The sequence below is a fragment of the Larus michahellis genome, chromosome 5 (assembly GCF_964199755.1).
Source record: "Larus michahellis chromosome 5, bLarMic1.1, whole genome shotgun sequence".
Taxonomy (NCBI): domain Eukaryota; kingdom Metazoa; phylum Chordata; class Aves; order Charadriiformes; family Laridae; genus Larus; species Larus michahellis.
Genome location: NC_133900.1, coordinates 55,431,306 through 55,448,077, shown reverse-complemented (window position 1 = coordinate 55,448,077; position 16,772 = coordinate 55,431,306). Strand labels below are relative to the sequence as shown.

General features: G+C 36.8%; 1 protein-coding gene across 3 annotated transcripts in view; it reads right to left on the bottom strand.

Annotated features, from left to right (window-relative positions):
* Nucleotides 1–16,772, bottom strand: part of CFAP99 (cilia and flagella associated protein 99) — a 65,656-nt gene that overhangs the window by 42,432 nt on the left and 6,452 nt on the right. For all 3 annotated transcript variants that reach the window (XM_074589020.1, XM_074589021.1, XM_074589022.1), the window contains exons 3-4: nt 8,854–8,998; nt 5,324–5,418 (exon numbers count right to left, since the gene is read on the bottom strand). In XM_074589020.1, the coding sequence (XP_074445121.1) occupies nt 5,324–5,418; nt 8,854–8,998 (240 nt within the window). The remainder of the gene's footprint in view (nt 1–5,323; nt 5,419–8,853; nt 8,999–16,772) is intronic.

Sequence of the window (16,772 nt, the reverse complement as noted above, 5' to 3'; positions counted from 1 at the left end):
TTGAACATGAACTAATACACATAAAACGAGGCAGACCCTGAGGGGTGAAGCTAGTTTCAAATTTCTGGGTATTCAGAGAACTCACAGAAGTTGTTGATGTAGAAGTACTGCAGGTGGTCATTTTTAAATCCTCCAGTTTCCTTTGACTAGCTTTCATTAAGCTGAACTACTCCTCCCTCTCTGTGTCCTCGGTATTCCTCTTTTATAGCCTAGTCCATTCTCAGAGGCTTCAATCAGTTGTCTGCTACATTGCCACATGAAACTAACCCTCTGAACTGTTGTTTCAGCTCTCCCTGACTGTTTTTCTCCATCTAGGTCTTCTAAATATTTGCTGTAAGTATCTTTTACAAAGTATTTGTAACTCAACTACCTCTTCAAGGCAGATGAAACTATAATAAAGGCACACAGTGATTTCTAGGTGTTGTATTTAACAGCTGGCTATTACCCCTTGAGGCCTCCTACTGCAACACCAGTTATGTACTGGTTATCAACATTTCACACTTTATTAAGACAAATGGGCAATTATGTCATTGATAAATGCTATGATGTACTCCTATGAGGTATGAAGAATGGTTAACTGTGTAATCAGATATCAATACTGCAATGTATATATTAGTACTGGTTTAGTCACAGTCCCCAGAGAAATGCTACAATAAGGATATGCCCCAATATGCATCATGCTAGATAAGGCTTTGAATGCTGCCCTGGAATGGTTATCCAAGCAATGCAGGGATTGCAAATGGCAATGCAGGATTACTGGACATCATTTCTGACCAGAGTTTGCCTGGGCCAAAGTCCAAAATCTTAGTTTTGATAATCCATATCACAGATGGTGAATGCGGGTAGAATAAGACCCATGAAGCCATAGCACATGTCATTTCTTAACAATAGAAACTTTTGCATTTTGTGAACTGAATTGCTAGGAAAAATCTCTTATATTTCTGTTTTGTCTTTGGCCACATGTGGCGCAGGTGGCACCCCCTGTATCAGCAGTCTTTGCTTTTATAGCAGCAAAATGCAGCTTGAAGTTCTCACAGATTTACGTTTGGATGTTACCAGTATCTGTTGTCTTAGAGAAGTTACTGGATAGTCATTTTTGTCACAGCATTAATCTGCTTACTCTTCTGTCTTGAACGTTCCAAGAGTTTCACTACTCACAGAACATGATAACTGAGATTCATTTCCCTTCTAGAAGTGGTGGAATTGCACCAGAAATTAATTGTACCCATTTTTACTATTTTAATGTACTCTGGCTATAGTAGGACAAGTGTGTATAATTAAAGACTGTTTTGTAATGCATTTTTACAGTTGGGCTGAATTAATACCTTGCTTTTGAGAATTTGAACATGCCCTGCTAATATTCTTAATGGATTTTTACACAGTGGGATTGTACAGATTTCTAAAAGCAAATAAAAAATGGGAAGTCTCCTCATCTGGTATTATCTTTACATCCATGTAATCATTTGCAGAGCTGAAATCCTTATATTCACAACATAAGCTTTTGGCTCTTGAGTTAAGGAAGGAACTGCAAGGAACAGCAGGTTCTGTTTCTCCATACAGATCAGCGACTATCTAAGAAGCTATAATTTTGGCTGTACACACCCACAGCTATTTGCTGTAGTAGCAAAGGCAATCGAGGAGGTTCCTGTCTACTCCTCTCTTCATCTACTGATTCTTTCCCTCTTATTGTAGTTTAGTTCTTCAGCTATTGCAAGCTTAACCACCTGTAGGACTGTACCTTTCCACTGCAACATAGAAATGAAGAGGAAGGCAAGAACCTCTTAAGAAGGCTTTCCTCTGAAGAAATTGTAACGGGCAACTCTATTTAGAGGATCCTGAGGCAAAGGTGCAGAGAAAAATGTCCTAGCATGGTCTCAAGTCCTACCATTGTATGACCCAACTTGGAACTTTTTTGCCCCCATGTCCACCATGGGGCTGAACTTGTCCTACTTCTTATTGATCTTGTCCTACAATTCCTACCTCATCATAATAGCAATTACACTACCCGGTTCTTATATAGTGATTTTCCTTTGCAGATCTCAGAAGTTCTTTATAAAGGGCTTCACTGCTGTTAGAGGCAATCAGAACAGAAACAGAACAAAACAGGTTCTTGAATGCTAGAAAGAAAACACTAGTTATTTTGCATTTTTTACAAGTCAATTATGAAATTATAAACCAGTGTATTTTCTCTAACGTACATACCCTTGAATTTTATAACAAATACAAAAAAAAATCATGTATGAAAAATACAATAGAAAAATAGGCTTGAGCTAGAAATGCATAGCTAAGTTCTTAGAAGAACAATCGCGCTAAAGTTACAAAATAGGGCATCATCCTATGGTTCTGTAATTATACAACCATAAAGTATTTTTGCACATATCATTAACATTACAGAATGAGATCTTATGATTTTCTCTTCAAGCAGAGGAACATGTGTTAGTGAGGTAGCATTATTATTCTGCATGGATATTCTGCCTAAATGAAAATATTTGAACATACATCCATCATAGGGAAACACTTTGATTTGAATGGATTCCGTCATGCAGTCCTTTAAGAGAGAGGACTACTCACACAAGTCAACATCATTCAACTGAGTAATCCATTTTATGCCATGAAGACTACTCATTTGGGTAAGGTTTATCTGCATGATTAAGAAAAATCCATCCAGCCTGCAGTGTGCAGAAAAATGTATTTTTTAATTAAAGTAAATCTATTCCAAGTAAATATATGTGCATAATTTTTCTGCATCTCAGCTGAACTCAGACACAATAGTCATCAGGCAAAATCTACAGGTCAGCATCCTGAAGGAGAATCCCAAATTTCTGATAACTTCTGTTGCTAAGGCTGCAGATCTGCCTTCTGCTGTTTTTGTCTCTGTTGCTGGGGGGACCAAATGCTGCTTCTAAATCCTCTGCTGCAGGTGCATTAATATAATCTAGCATCACTTTGGAGACAAAGAACCTCTTCTAATGCAAGAGAAGAAAACCTAGGTACCATGGTGATGAGGATCTGATAAGATACTTAAGCAAACAAAGTTACATCTACAGGGAAAAAAGTAGCAGGTGCAGACCATTGCATAATGCAGCACTTCCCTATCAGAAAAAAGTTATTCCAGACAAGGAAGTAGAAATTATCTGAAATAGAACATCAGGGCACTGACATTTAAGCCATGTAAAGGTAGGTGAGTGGAATCAACAAGAGATAACTGCCACGAAGTAGGAAAATTGCGTTGCTGGCTGAATGAGCTCAAGATGCATCCAATCCAGTGGCTTGTGTCTAAGATGTTTACCAAAGAAGGGGCTGGGAGAGCATTTTAGACAGAGTGATTTGTCTGTCCACCAGATTATGATAATTCTTCAAGCCACTTCTCTGTTCTTTCTAATGGTTAATGACATATCATTTTTGTCTCTGAAAGGAATTAATAAAAACCATTTCATAGTAAGGCCACCAAAACAAAGTGAATAAAGTGTTTCTAAAAACATTATGCAAACAATGTAACCTACTCTCTCTCCAAGTATTACAAAGTAACTGTACTTATTAAAGAGACGCTGGCATACACATGAACATTCAAAGTAATCAGTGTAACAATAGACCTTAGCCTTTTGAATATTAATTGCTACAATTTGCCTATCATCATCTCATAAATTCCACATTTGTTATTTAGACACTGTGTTTGGACTATGCTTTGAAACAGCTGCATGATCAAAGTTTACATATGCTGTGTCACCAGTAATTTAATTTTTATCCTATTTACCTAAGAAAACTGGGCTTATGAGAAAGCATTGGTGCTCAGTTTATCCCTCTCCTCCTATTTACAACATATCTTTTAAGATAATCAGCACTTTCAACCATTTTGAAAGAACCATAGAATCATAGATTTGCCTAGGTTGGAAGGGACCTTTCAGATCATCTAGTCCAAACATCAACCTAACACTGTCAAAAACCACCAGGACACCATATCGCTAAGCACCACGTCCACCTGTCTTTTAAATACCTCCAAGGATGGTGACTAAACTACTTCTCTGGGCAGCCCATTCCAATGCTTGATAACCCTTTCAGTGTAAAAATTTTTCCTAATGTCTAATCTAAATCTCCCCTTGTGCAACTTGAGGCCATTTCCTCTTGTCCTGTCGCCTGTTACTTGGGAGAAGAGACTGACCCCCAGCTTGCTACAACCTCCTTTCAGGTAGTTGTAGAGGGCAATGAGGTCTCCCCTCAGCCTCCTTTTCTCCAGGCTAAACAACCCCAGTTCCCTTGGCCACTCCTCATAAGGCTTGTGCTTCAGAACCCTCAACAGCCTGGTAGCTCTCCTCTGGACATACTCCAGCACCTCAATGTCCCTCTTGTAGTGAGGGGCCCAAAACTGGACACAGTACTCAAGGTGGGGCCTCACCAGTGCCGAGTATAGGGGTCAGATCACTTCCCTGGTCCTGCTGGCCACGCTATTCCTGATACAGGCCAGGATGCTGTTGGCCTTCTTGGCCACCTGGGCACACTGCCAGCTCATATTCAGTTGGCGGTTGACCAACACCCCCAGGTCCTTTTCTGCTGGGCAGGTCTCCAGCTACTCTTCCCCAGGCTTGCATAGCTGCATGGGGTTGTTGTGACCCAGAGAAGATAGAAGCAGAAGATATTTATATTTCTACAAATGTCATAAAAATTAGCAAACAAGTAGTGGAGTGAACCCCAAATCTGTGACTCCAGAGAGGAAAATGCAGGCAGAAATTTGTTGTAGTATTTTCTATTTGTCAGCAATGGTTTGGTCAGTTGCATGTAGGTTGTTGTAACAGGGCAATTAGTACATACATAACTCCAAGTGAGCAAGTGTTTTTTTGGGAAGGAGAAAAAATGATGGAAAGACAATAGGCTTGATAATCAAAGTGATAGTGGGTCATTCAGGTAAAAAAGAACACTAATCAGCAGGAACTGCAAGTTTAAATAGATTAATAGATTAATTGCTTACGGAAAAAACTTCTCCTGACTAAGAAAGAATGTGAGCAAAGCCATAAGTGAGTATGCATATTAGAAGGACAACTGTAAATCACATGAACTGTAAATCATGTGATTATTCTACCTTTTGAGATGACTAAAATACATTTTAACTTGATCTTTGACTGAATATGAGACAGTCACTGCATAAGTATAGAAACTTAAGATCGTTGTGATAGCAAAATGCAAATTTAGTTTCTGAATTTAAACAGAAAGTAACGCTAATTTATCAATTTAAATTATCCGGAAAGTTGAGAAAAGTAACCTGATTAATCAAACACAATGAAGAAATCATTAATTATTTTTTTTAAAAAATATTTTGTCCTTTCATTACCTTTTGCATTTTTGCAGTGTCCAGAGATTTCACAATTCTGCTGAAGTGCTGAAGACCAAGCTCTTCTAGTTGAAAAGCAGCCAGATAACAAATAACTATCAAAAGAGACATAAATTTAAATCGCAGCAGGAAATTCTAATAAACCTGTATCCTATACTCAGCATACTCTGGGATTTAGACTGTACTTGAATTTTAAACAGTTTTCAATGTTATTTATCTAACTGGGCAATATAATGCTTGACAATGACAAATTGTATTACGAAGTTATAATATGTTCATTATTAGCATTATGACTCTATGCTATGGTTCATATAAATTAGTTATCTTTTTCGTGAGTCAGATACAAGCTAGTGCAAATCCACACAATTTTATGGAAATTCTAACAGCTGAGGATCTGTCCACTTACACAAAAAATGTAAAACAATTGTAGCTATCTGAAATCATTCATAGGGGTCCCTTTGATGCCTGTAAATACGTGTTTGCAAAGCTGGGAAATCTCCTGTAATGCCGAAGGTAAGATCTTGCCATGATTTCAGAGTCATTTCATTATGCCAACATCACCACTAAAACAAGCCGCTCTGTCAACCCCTAATTGCTTGTTCCCATCCCCTCCTTTTACTTCCCAGTGTTTCTTCTCTTGGGCAAGTACAGTCACCCACACAGCCAAGTTAAAAGAGATTGTGAATTTTAACCTGAAGCACTTTCTTGATTAGTTCACTGGATGGCTGCTAAGCGTAAGTTTTAACTCAAGAGAAGATATGACATAGGAGTAAGAATGAGTGGCAGTGATGAGCCTATTTCTTTGGGTAGTAGTATCAGCTTATACCCGCATATTCCATCTGTGAAATTCTGTGTTAGTCTGGCAACAAGGCAGGGAGAATAGGAGTCAGATATCTCCTGAGAGACATGACTGAAAAGCTTCTGACAATATTACATTGTTGGAAACAGCTCTCTCTTAGCGTAACCAGCATTTTCAGTGTAAGCAAGCTTATTCTGGGAAAATGTAAAGTGAACAGGAGACAGTTTTGATAGTGAATTTTTCAACATACTGTTTTTAATGTTTTCAGAGAGGATGGATAGCTCTTATTCTTCTGTTCCAAGATTATAGTTTATTATAAATAACGATATTATAAATAACAATATTATACATAACAAAAATTTTAAACATAAAATATCATATTTCTAGTATTTGGTTGTTTTTTTTTTTTGCAAGTGACCATTTTGCAGAAAGTGTTGTAATCTTTGTTTTTATACTGAATTAGAATAAATTTTTAAATTGTGAATAAGTTTTTAAATTGTGAAATTCTCTGGGAAATCCAAATCTGATTCTTGCACCCTCCTCTGGCAAGTATGCAGCTCAATACAGGAAGAGGCACAGTCAGTGCTGTGAGATTTTTGCAGACCTGTAAAGTTCATGAGCTCCTGTATCAGCTTTCATTTGACCATGTTCACTTCGATCAATTTGGCTTCACTTGCACTGCAGTATTTTAGCTGCCACCAAACAGTAATGATAAAATCAGTAAATTCTGACCAATGTGCTGCAGCCAACTCACTGTATTGTTAGGCTTCAATCTTGTGCTTTAGCATAGCAACATATTTAAGCAGTCTTAGTAGAATATACATTTATCTCCTACAAGCTTTATTAAATTCAAATCTGCTCACACATAGCAACAGCCTTTATAAGCAGCTTTGATCATTTAAGTGTCAATACAGCTTGGCAAAGGGAATCACAAGCAGCTTAAAAAAATGTAAGCCAATGACCTTAGACTCTCAACTTGTTGATAAAGGAAAATTTTCCGGGGTCTACCCTCTGCCTATGATTAATGGAGGCTTTTGAGTGGACCAGTCCTGGCAATCCAATTATAGCAACACTCAGCTTAAAGGTATAATTCATGTGCTCCAGACACTGAAAAACATGGCTTTGGAGAAACGGAGACAATGAAGCATTACCACTTAGAATAAACTCAATATACTATTAATTTCATCTTGACAGTTTAGGTTCCCTTTCATTAGTTATTTTATTTAGATTCCTATACCTTTCTATATTGTGATGGAAGGAACCAGAATTGCCATAAAAATGTAATAGCTTTTAAAATATAAAATGTAGATATACTTAGATATACTTTTTGTATTTTTCAACAACTTTGAATTAAATTGACTGGACTTTTCAAAGTACTCACAAAGCTTCAGAACATGTCTGACTTGGAGAACCAAAACCTGTGTGATTTGCGATTCCCACTTATTTAGGGACTTAATAAATCAACCTCAGTTTACGTATATTAAATGCATAGTATAAAAATATTTTAAAATTACTTTTTAATGTACTTTTCAATGCCTAAAATAACTTTGGGAGTAGTAACTACTCTGATTAAGTAGCTGACACTATCAGATCATAGAATCATAGAATCATAGGGTTGGAAGGGACCTCTGGAGATCATCTAGTCCAACCCCCCTGCCAGAGCAGGGTCACCTAGAGCAGGTTGCACAGGAATGCGTCCAGGCGGGTTTTGAATGTCTCCAGAGATGGAGACTCCACCACCTCTCTGCCCACCTCACTCCACCAGGGCAGCCTGTTCCAGTGCTCTGCCACCCTCAGGGTAAAGAAGTTCCTCCTCATGTTTAGGTGGAACTTCCTATGCTCAAGTTTGTGCCCAGTACCTCTTGTCCTGTCGCTGGGCACCACTGAAAGGAGCCTGGCCCCATCCTCCTGACACCCACCCTTTAAGTATTCATAAGTGTTGATAAGATCCCCCCTCAGCCGTCTTTTTTCCAGACTGAAGAGACCCAAATCCCTCAGCCTTTCCTCATAAGAAAGGTGTTCCAGTCCCTTAATCATCTTTGTAGCCCTTTGCTGCACCCTCTCCAGCAGTTCCCTGTCGCTCTTGAACTGGGGAGCCCAGAACTGGATGCAGTACTCCAAATATAGATATAGATATACTCCAGATATAGTTGTATTGTAACTGATTCTAACCAAGTAGCTAATAAAAGGAAAATAATTTACCTCATTCATGGAGACAGACAGAAGTCTATTTATGTCATTGTGTTGGTAAGTAATGAAAAAAACCATCTATGGTTAGAGGCAATTGTATCTTCATACTGTGAGACATGCTGTGTTTCTCAGCTGACGTAGCTTTGTTATACAATTTCATATCTGAATGGCAGAGGTATTAGGTTGTATAGAAGAGAATAAAGGGAAATCACCGAAGAACATTTTTTAAAGTGATGGTTAAACTTCCAAGATGCTTCTTCCAGTCGCTGACGCTATTTTCCATCTGCACGTTACATAATCTGCAGGCATATTCTGCAGAATTTTCTTAAGGTAAAATTCCAGTTAACACTGTGGGAATCCAGACTAAATAACAATTTCAGGATTTAGGCTTCACATTATAAGGCCATTGGAAAAGGTCCTGTATTTCATACTGCACTGAGCACAATGCTTCAAATGTAATATAATATTAAGATTTACATTAGTAAAATAATATTTTTAAAAATGTTGTTTAAACATATTTGGTGTTTTAAAGAAAACTTACCTATATAGAGATTACGCTCAGCAATCAGGCAGTATTTCCCATCCCGAACAAAAAAAGCATTGACTACTACATCCAACAAGGATTTATATTCTATGCATCCAGCTAGTGTATCCAACACAAAGTTTTCTTCTGTCACATTAAGAGTCTATAGAGATACAAAATTAATAATGATTAATGTATTCTGGAACGTAAATGTTAGTTGTGTACAAAGAGACGTACAATAATTTTGAAGTAATTGGAAAACATGAATAATGAACAGCAGTGCCTTTGGTAGGGCTGACACACTTCTAATACTATCAAATATGGGCAGTCCTAACAAATTGATGACCCTTGTTAAGTAAAATGTAACCTTCCCCACTCAAACTTACAGTTTATCTGTTGACATACACATTGAGTTAAAGGCCTTGATGTGTGAATGTCAACAGTTAATGCAAAGAAAATTTGAAAGCTCTGAGCTATAAACAATGATTAACTTACTCAACACTATGAGAAAGTTTCAGTAAGAGTTTGCTTTTCCAGTAGGAAACCTGTTCTTTGTAGATGTGCTGCTTGGGGAGACATAATCAAGGGGAGAAGCTGTACAGAGATTATGGGAAAGACTCTTAATTGCTACTGCAATAGTCATATTCTCCAATATTAGGTTAGGGATTAGTTTAGCTAACCTAATATTGGAGAATATGACTATTTTAAACTAAAGCTGTGGGTGCTAGGATTCTTGTTAATGCAGACTGTGTGTTTCTTATCCGGCTGTGCTCTCAGTCACTCACAATGTTCACGCGATACCACAAGAGAACAGAAAGAACAGGGTCAGATGCCCACTGCACACTATTGGGATCCTAGCTTATAATTCCTTCAAAAAGTTTGAATGCTCCTGAACTTTACAGAGAGTTTCTCTCATAATAAATTACCTACGGAATATCTGTTATTCTGTGAGATAAACTTCTAGTGTGGACCATCTTTAAAACATTGCAATAAAATCTGAGCCCAAACCAGTTTGTTATTACATGGACTGAAAAAGGATGGCCACACTATGACAAAATGACGAACAATAAGGATTCTTTCACTTAAGGAGGTTAGCCAAGAAACCAATAAAAAAGCTACGTTCATCCTATGAAAACATGTAGTCCACACCTGATATATGATCTCTCCCACAGCTCTGAGATGTGGGCACAATTGAACTGCAATAATATATCAGATCAGATGTTCACCTTACCTAGTAGACTATCTGCTAGCATCTTGATCGCTTTATTTCCCTAACGTGATTAATTTCTAGTTTAAAAGTATTATTAGAGGCTGCTGGAAGGAACTATGGGAGTCTTCTGATGTATGACCCTACCTAGGGCTTTGGGACTGAGCAAATACAAGGCAAAACTTTAAAATTACAGTTCTAATTTTTAAATGTAAAAAATTATGCAGAAGCATTCCAAGTGTATTTTCTCAGGCTGTCATTCAAAGTAAGTATAATTCTTTTTTACCTACTTCTGCTCAAAAGCCAGGTTTCATTTCTTCCAATTTGTGCATCATCACTAGAAAAAAATAGTGCTTCCATATAATTGTCTCCATATACGTATATATTTGTATATGCATATACACACACACGTATGCAGGCAAAATTACACCTACATACATCCTTGTAGTTTCTTTTTCTGCCATTGCATTACACTAATACATCCTACTACTCTAGCAGAACTGTAATAGACAATATTACTAATGATGCACATAAAGAAACAGAATCAAGCTCAATTTGTGGGTTTTAGGTCCTTAAGGCTGATAATAGTTATAATGATAGAAGAGCTTTCTTTCTATAACTGAACTAATTAGATATGACTGTGAATACATTCTGTGACACAGATATATTTGGTAAGAAGAAAGAGTGCAACCAAACTAATCATTACACAGAGACATGGAAGCTTCACAAAGTCTGCTGGGCAGCACTAGAGACTGAGTGTGAGTAAGTAGGATATCACCTACATTCTTAATCAGGGCTCTAGAGAAAGAAAAAACAACAGGTTGTGTTTGTCTTCTCATGAAATATTATGAATTGAACCTCCTTTCAATTACAAATGGTAGTAAGTGTTCTGTTTCTACATATAAAAATTGAGAATAGCTAAGCGGCCTGCAGCTGTGTCATCTGAGGAAGTGATCTCATCAGAACTCATAATAAACTAAACAAGACTGGGCAGGATCAGTACTTGGACAAGAAATCTCAGAGGTGAGCCAGTTGTTTGTTAAGCCCCGCTGATAATCTAGTGAATCAAAAACCAAGCCAATGCTTTAAAACAGTTAGGATACTCTCTGCATAGAAAGTGCATTGTGTCCTGAACAAATTTCATCAAGGATATTTACAGTTTATCTGTATATCTGAAAACATAATTGCTTTGGGAACATAGTATGTTGGGTAGGTGTCACTTCTAGCACTAATTCCTAAGTGCATTCTTTCTGTGTGGCTTTATGTTGCATTTTATGTCAGTGGGATATATTTCAGAAGTGGGTCAGATGATCCTGAAACAGTACAATATGATGATATATTGTACATTTGTAGCACCTTTTGTATTAGGTTCTCAAAACACTTTACTAACATTAATTGCATCTAATGAGATTCCTCTTGGCTAATACTATTTTGCAAATGCAGGAGCTAAGGTATGGAGCAGATAAGAGATTTTCCCCAGGCAACACACTAAGTCATTGGTGGCAACAAGAAAAGAATTAATAAATGCAAATTTGTGAGCCTTTGTTTGTGAGACCATATTCCTACCTTTTCAAGTATACTTTACCTCATGTCTTTCTCTGAAACAACTAGCAGTTAGCTATGTTTGCAAGTAAGTTATGTGAGTCATTCCGCATGAGGAAGGCCAGATAATTTACAGGTGAAAATGACACATACGGCTATCATCTTTTGTTGCACTGAATATTGAAACTTATCAGAAGATAGAACAGATCTTGAACAATATGCCTATTCTATGCTCAGGAAACAATCTCTCTTTCTCTAATGTTACAGCTTATGATTTTGTTGTTTTGTTGTGTAAAGCATAGTAAGTATATGGTAGATGAATACTGGATGGTCGTATATTTTTAATGTTTGGAAGCCCATATATTACTGTGTTGACCAATGGTTACATTAGATATAAGTAAAATACAGCTATATGTGTTCACTATGTCATTCCAATACAAATATCTGAAACTATTCTCTCTATGGCATTGAATTTTGGCTTTTTATGATTCCCAAATATTTAAGTTGTAAAAGAATGATCCTGTCTGAAATTATCCTGAATGATCCTGTGAAAAAAAAAATGTGACTCTTGTCTGAATATGTGCTTGTTGGCGTTATCTCCCCATCTTGAGAAATTCTTAATGCCCTTAGCCTGTTTCCATGGACATATTTTCCTTGCTCGCTGACACTTATCTCTAGCTGGGAGCCAGTCAAATTTCTTCAAGGAGAGAAGAGACTGTGTAAGAAAGCTTAAGCATAGGACTTAGTACACAAACAACTTTCAACATGTGTTAGTACAAGAAATGGCATGAATTAAATGGAGAAGTATCTGCAAAAAGCAAGCTTTGCCACCATGGGTATATGGTAATAAGGATGGTTACAGTGGGACCTGTTTAAGGGCCAGAGAGATCAGAAAAGGATGGGTAAGAAGAGAAAGAAAAGCTCTTGGTTCTGGAGAGAAGGAAAAGAACATCAGCCATGCCGTGTTCGAGACTTCTCAGGATAAGGATTTAGTTTAAGGTGAAACAAACATTGTAGAAATAAGATAATATTTAATGAAAAGATAAAATAGCTTTCACCTCCTGAGACAACTGAGTAATAGTATGTACTGAACATGTCTACTTTTAGGGAGAATATGCACATTTTGCAGATGCAGTCTGATTAATTTATAGTGCTTCAAATATCTGTGCTAGTCCTCTCCAAGGGTCTAATCAAAATGCTGTGGAAATGAAAGAAAATATTCCTGTTGACTTCACTGGGTTTTGAATCAGTCACCAGAACCCAATCCTCTTTCCCTCTGAAGTCAGTGAAAATACTTCCAGTAATTTCAATGGGGGGAAAAAACCCTTGGGATCCTAGGTTATAAGTAGGAAACAGTCCTGTTTCTACTACTAACAGTCTATGTTGCAGTCATGAGCTAGTATTTTCACCTTCATGCAATAATACTGAGCATCTTGAAGAAGTACAGTTAACGTTATTTTCCATTGTACTTAATATTAAATCACGTGCAGGACATTGCAGAAAAATCAGATTCCATCCTTTCCTTAGAAAGACCCTAATCTACATTTTTGCCAGTAACTAATAATACATATTAGACTTGTATGATTTAGTAGGATTTTTTTCACCGCATATATCAAAATAATCTTGGATTACATTATTTTCACATTTAAAACCAAATCTATGACTTTTGACATTTGGGAATTTTACTCACAGTTGAGTGGGCATGTGTGAGACACAGCTGAACCAATACAAATGAGAACTATGAAGACTTATGCCAAATTACACCATGTTCTTGCAAAATGGAAAGCTCATAAACAGGTTCATCTTGCTATCAACATGAGAGGGATAAAGGAGTAAAACAGTGAATTTGGGGTGGCAGTTCTGATTTTACAGAAGTAAACTTTTCTGTAGATGGGATTTATAAAGGTCAATATGATGGGTCTGATCCTGCAACTCTAATTGAAGCAAATAATTCCACTGAAAATACAAGTGAGTTATTTGCACAGAGAAAGGCACAAACACTGCTTGGTAACTTCTGTGTTAAAATCTGTCTCTTGTTATCATAGCAAAAGCTTGATTCTAACAATCGCAAGAAGAAAAATTGCCTGGGATGCCTCAGTTCGTAATCTTTTTTTCAAAATGAACAGATGTGGTCCATTTCTATAAATGGCCTGATGAAACGATATCCTTATGTACAATATACACTGGATGAAGGATCATTCTGGATACAGATAATTTTTGATAGATTTAATTGAAGAATACTTAACAAAAAGAAGGGGGTTTAGTACACAAGAATGAAGGTATTGTCTGAAGGGCATTAGTCTGATGAAAGGAGTATTAAAAAGCATTTATGAAGATAAATAAGTAGTCTGGGCATTCAAATGAAGAACAGCAGAAACAGAGATGTAAATTTGAATGTGAATACTAAGAATGTAAAGAACTGAGATAGACTTAAAGAATTATTTTAAGTTGATGAGCTATTGAGGATAATTCAAATTGAATTCTGTTTTAATAGCAAAAAGGTCACAACATTGAAGCAAAAGCATTTATTTGCACTTATTATTTGTTTTTAGGAGGTTTGTGGCGCATAATACGATTCTTCATGATTGAAGGTGAAGGCTTGTTTGTTGCAACTAGGAATCACCCATCATATTATGAACCTGTATTCTTACTGAAAATATTTGCAGTGAAAAACAAGTCCAATATAACATTATAAACATCATAACTTACAATACAATAAACATGAAGATTGAAAATAACTGAATTACAAATCAAAGTGTAGTTTTCCTCCTGGAAGAAAATCAAGTCTCATCATCCACTGAGAACAACAAATAGAAATTCTTTTTATGATGTAAAATTCACATGTCGCAGAAATAAAATGTATGGAGTTTAACACAGAATCACCTCTAGACTAATTTTGATCATAACATTCTAATCAGAGGAAAACATGTTAATTATCTCCCACTACTCAAGAATAGAAAATCCTTACCCTATTTCATTTGCATTTCTCTAAAAACAGAAGGCTAATAAACAGTGAGTTTCTCTAACTCCACTTGTATATAGAAGTGTGAACTAATAGTTGGAAGACAGGAACTGAGACTGGAACCTGTCTTTCTCTCTTGCTTCCTGAGTGGCCTCGTAAAGATTATATTCGCTCTTGACACCTTGGTTTTAAACACTATTAACTACCTGACACTCCAGCAATTTATTTATACATTTCCACCACACCAAAAAAAGATTATATCTTTATACATATAGTTGTTCTGATGGACCCGAACTAGTGTCAAAGTAATGGTTTGCCTCTGCTCTTTAAATTCACTTTCTATTCCTTTAGTACTAATTCTCCGATTCCCTATTCGTATCTTGAAATACTGAGTGGTTGCAAAGTAGAATAAGTGAAAAAGAAAAATGTATCCCAAGGCTTATTGGATACATTATCTGCTTGATCTACCTCAATTACAAAAATGCAGGGAAAGATGGGTGCTTTTTCAAAGCAGTACACGGGGATTAGATGTGTGGCCGCTGTTACTGTGAATGAACTGTGTGAAGCTAAATCCCACATACAGCTAGAAAAACATAACTCTTAATAGAGGTATCTAATGCCGTAATTTCTCTACAAATAAAAATGGCCAACTACTTATCTAATTTAAACCAATGTATGTACAGAGTCATGCTTCTGACTTTGGGTTGTCACTCTGGAATACACTTGGAAGCAGACTGTACACCCGAATGTTTTCCAAACAGATTTCTATCTTGAAGCTTGAGGCAAGATTTTCCTACAATGAGTAGAAGATGTTCAGATGGGAACACTGGTATTTAAATAAAATTATAAAGATGCATTAAGAAAGAAAAATAATAACCAAGAGGTTGCTTCTGCTTCTGTTGAAGTTAATGGATACCCCTCCATGCTATTCAAGAGGAACAAGATGACAGTGGTTCACATAGTCTGATACAAGGAACTGATACTTGATAGAAAGTTGTCAGATTTTCGTTTTTGTTAACTACTTATTTGGAAATATTAAGTAGTTCCAAATCTAATGCAAGGAAACAGCTAGGGATGTCTTTTCAAAGTGGCACACAGAGGTCAAGCGGTGCCTTACAAATTTGGCCTTTTTGTTTTCTTATGAAAATCCATGCACATTTTGCCAAGTGAAAAATATCCATTTGTATGTATTTTGTGTGAATTTATACTGTAGCAGTAAGCTTCCCTGAAGATTCTGTGTTCCCTTACCATACCCGGCCCAGGGCAAGCAGAGCTTTTGCTACAATACAGGATGAGACTGGGACAAGCCATGCTGGGTTCGTCTGGGAGCTCATACTGACAGAAGAGAGTCTGTCTCACTTATCTTCTCTGTGACACCTGCCTCTTGTTGTCTTCAGTTTGAAAAGCGAGAGATATTGCTGATTCTATTTAGGTACAGTAGAGACTGGAATCAAACGTGCAAGAGTTTTGAGGTGAGCAGACAAAACCAAAGAGGCAAGCAGGACTTGCTGGACACTGGAATCAACAACTTGAACAGGTTAAATGAAGAGACCTGGGCAAGTAAATTTGAGGATGAGTAAAATGGGATAGAAAGATGATGGAGCTTAGAACAGAACTCAGTTTATCTTTCTGTTGCATCTGTCCAATATTTGGCTAGCAGATTATTCCAAAACTCTACAGTACAGCCATTTCCCAACCATTGTGAACTGCCAAAAATGTAAAATTTCTACACAGTATTTATGAAAGCGCAAAATATACTATTATTATTTCACACAAGTATTTTGGGGTTTGTTTTAATTATTTATCCAACCTCACATGTCAGTAAAATTGGAGCATCTAGAGATTGAGATTGACCTTTGCAGCAGCATAGTGAAACCAATGGAAATGCTGTGTTGGATTTTGATCAGAATATTCAACAAAGACCAATTCTATACTTAGTAAAAGATCTAAAATGGAAATCTACCAGTTACTTTTTGCTTTTGTTTGCAAAGCAAGTTATTCCCAGTGGCTGGTATATTTTACCCTACAGCTTTGACCCTTTGGATTTTATGCCTCTCTTTTTTTATACATTCATATTGTAAAGTCCTTCATTTTAACATATATTTGCTTGCCCGCTTTCACTTCTTTTCCTGTGTCTCACTTTGCCAGCCATTTTTACTGCTTTAATTTGCAAGGATTCCCACAAGAATGGTCTTATGCCCCTGGTAGATGTTGACAGGGATATTT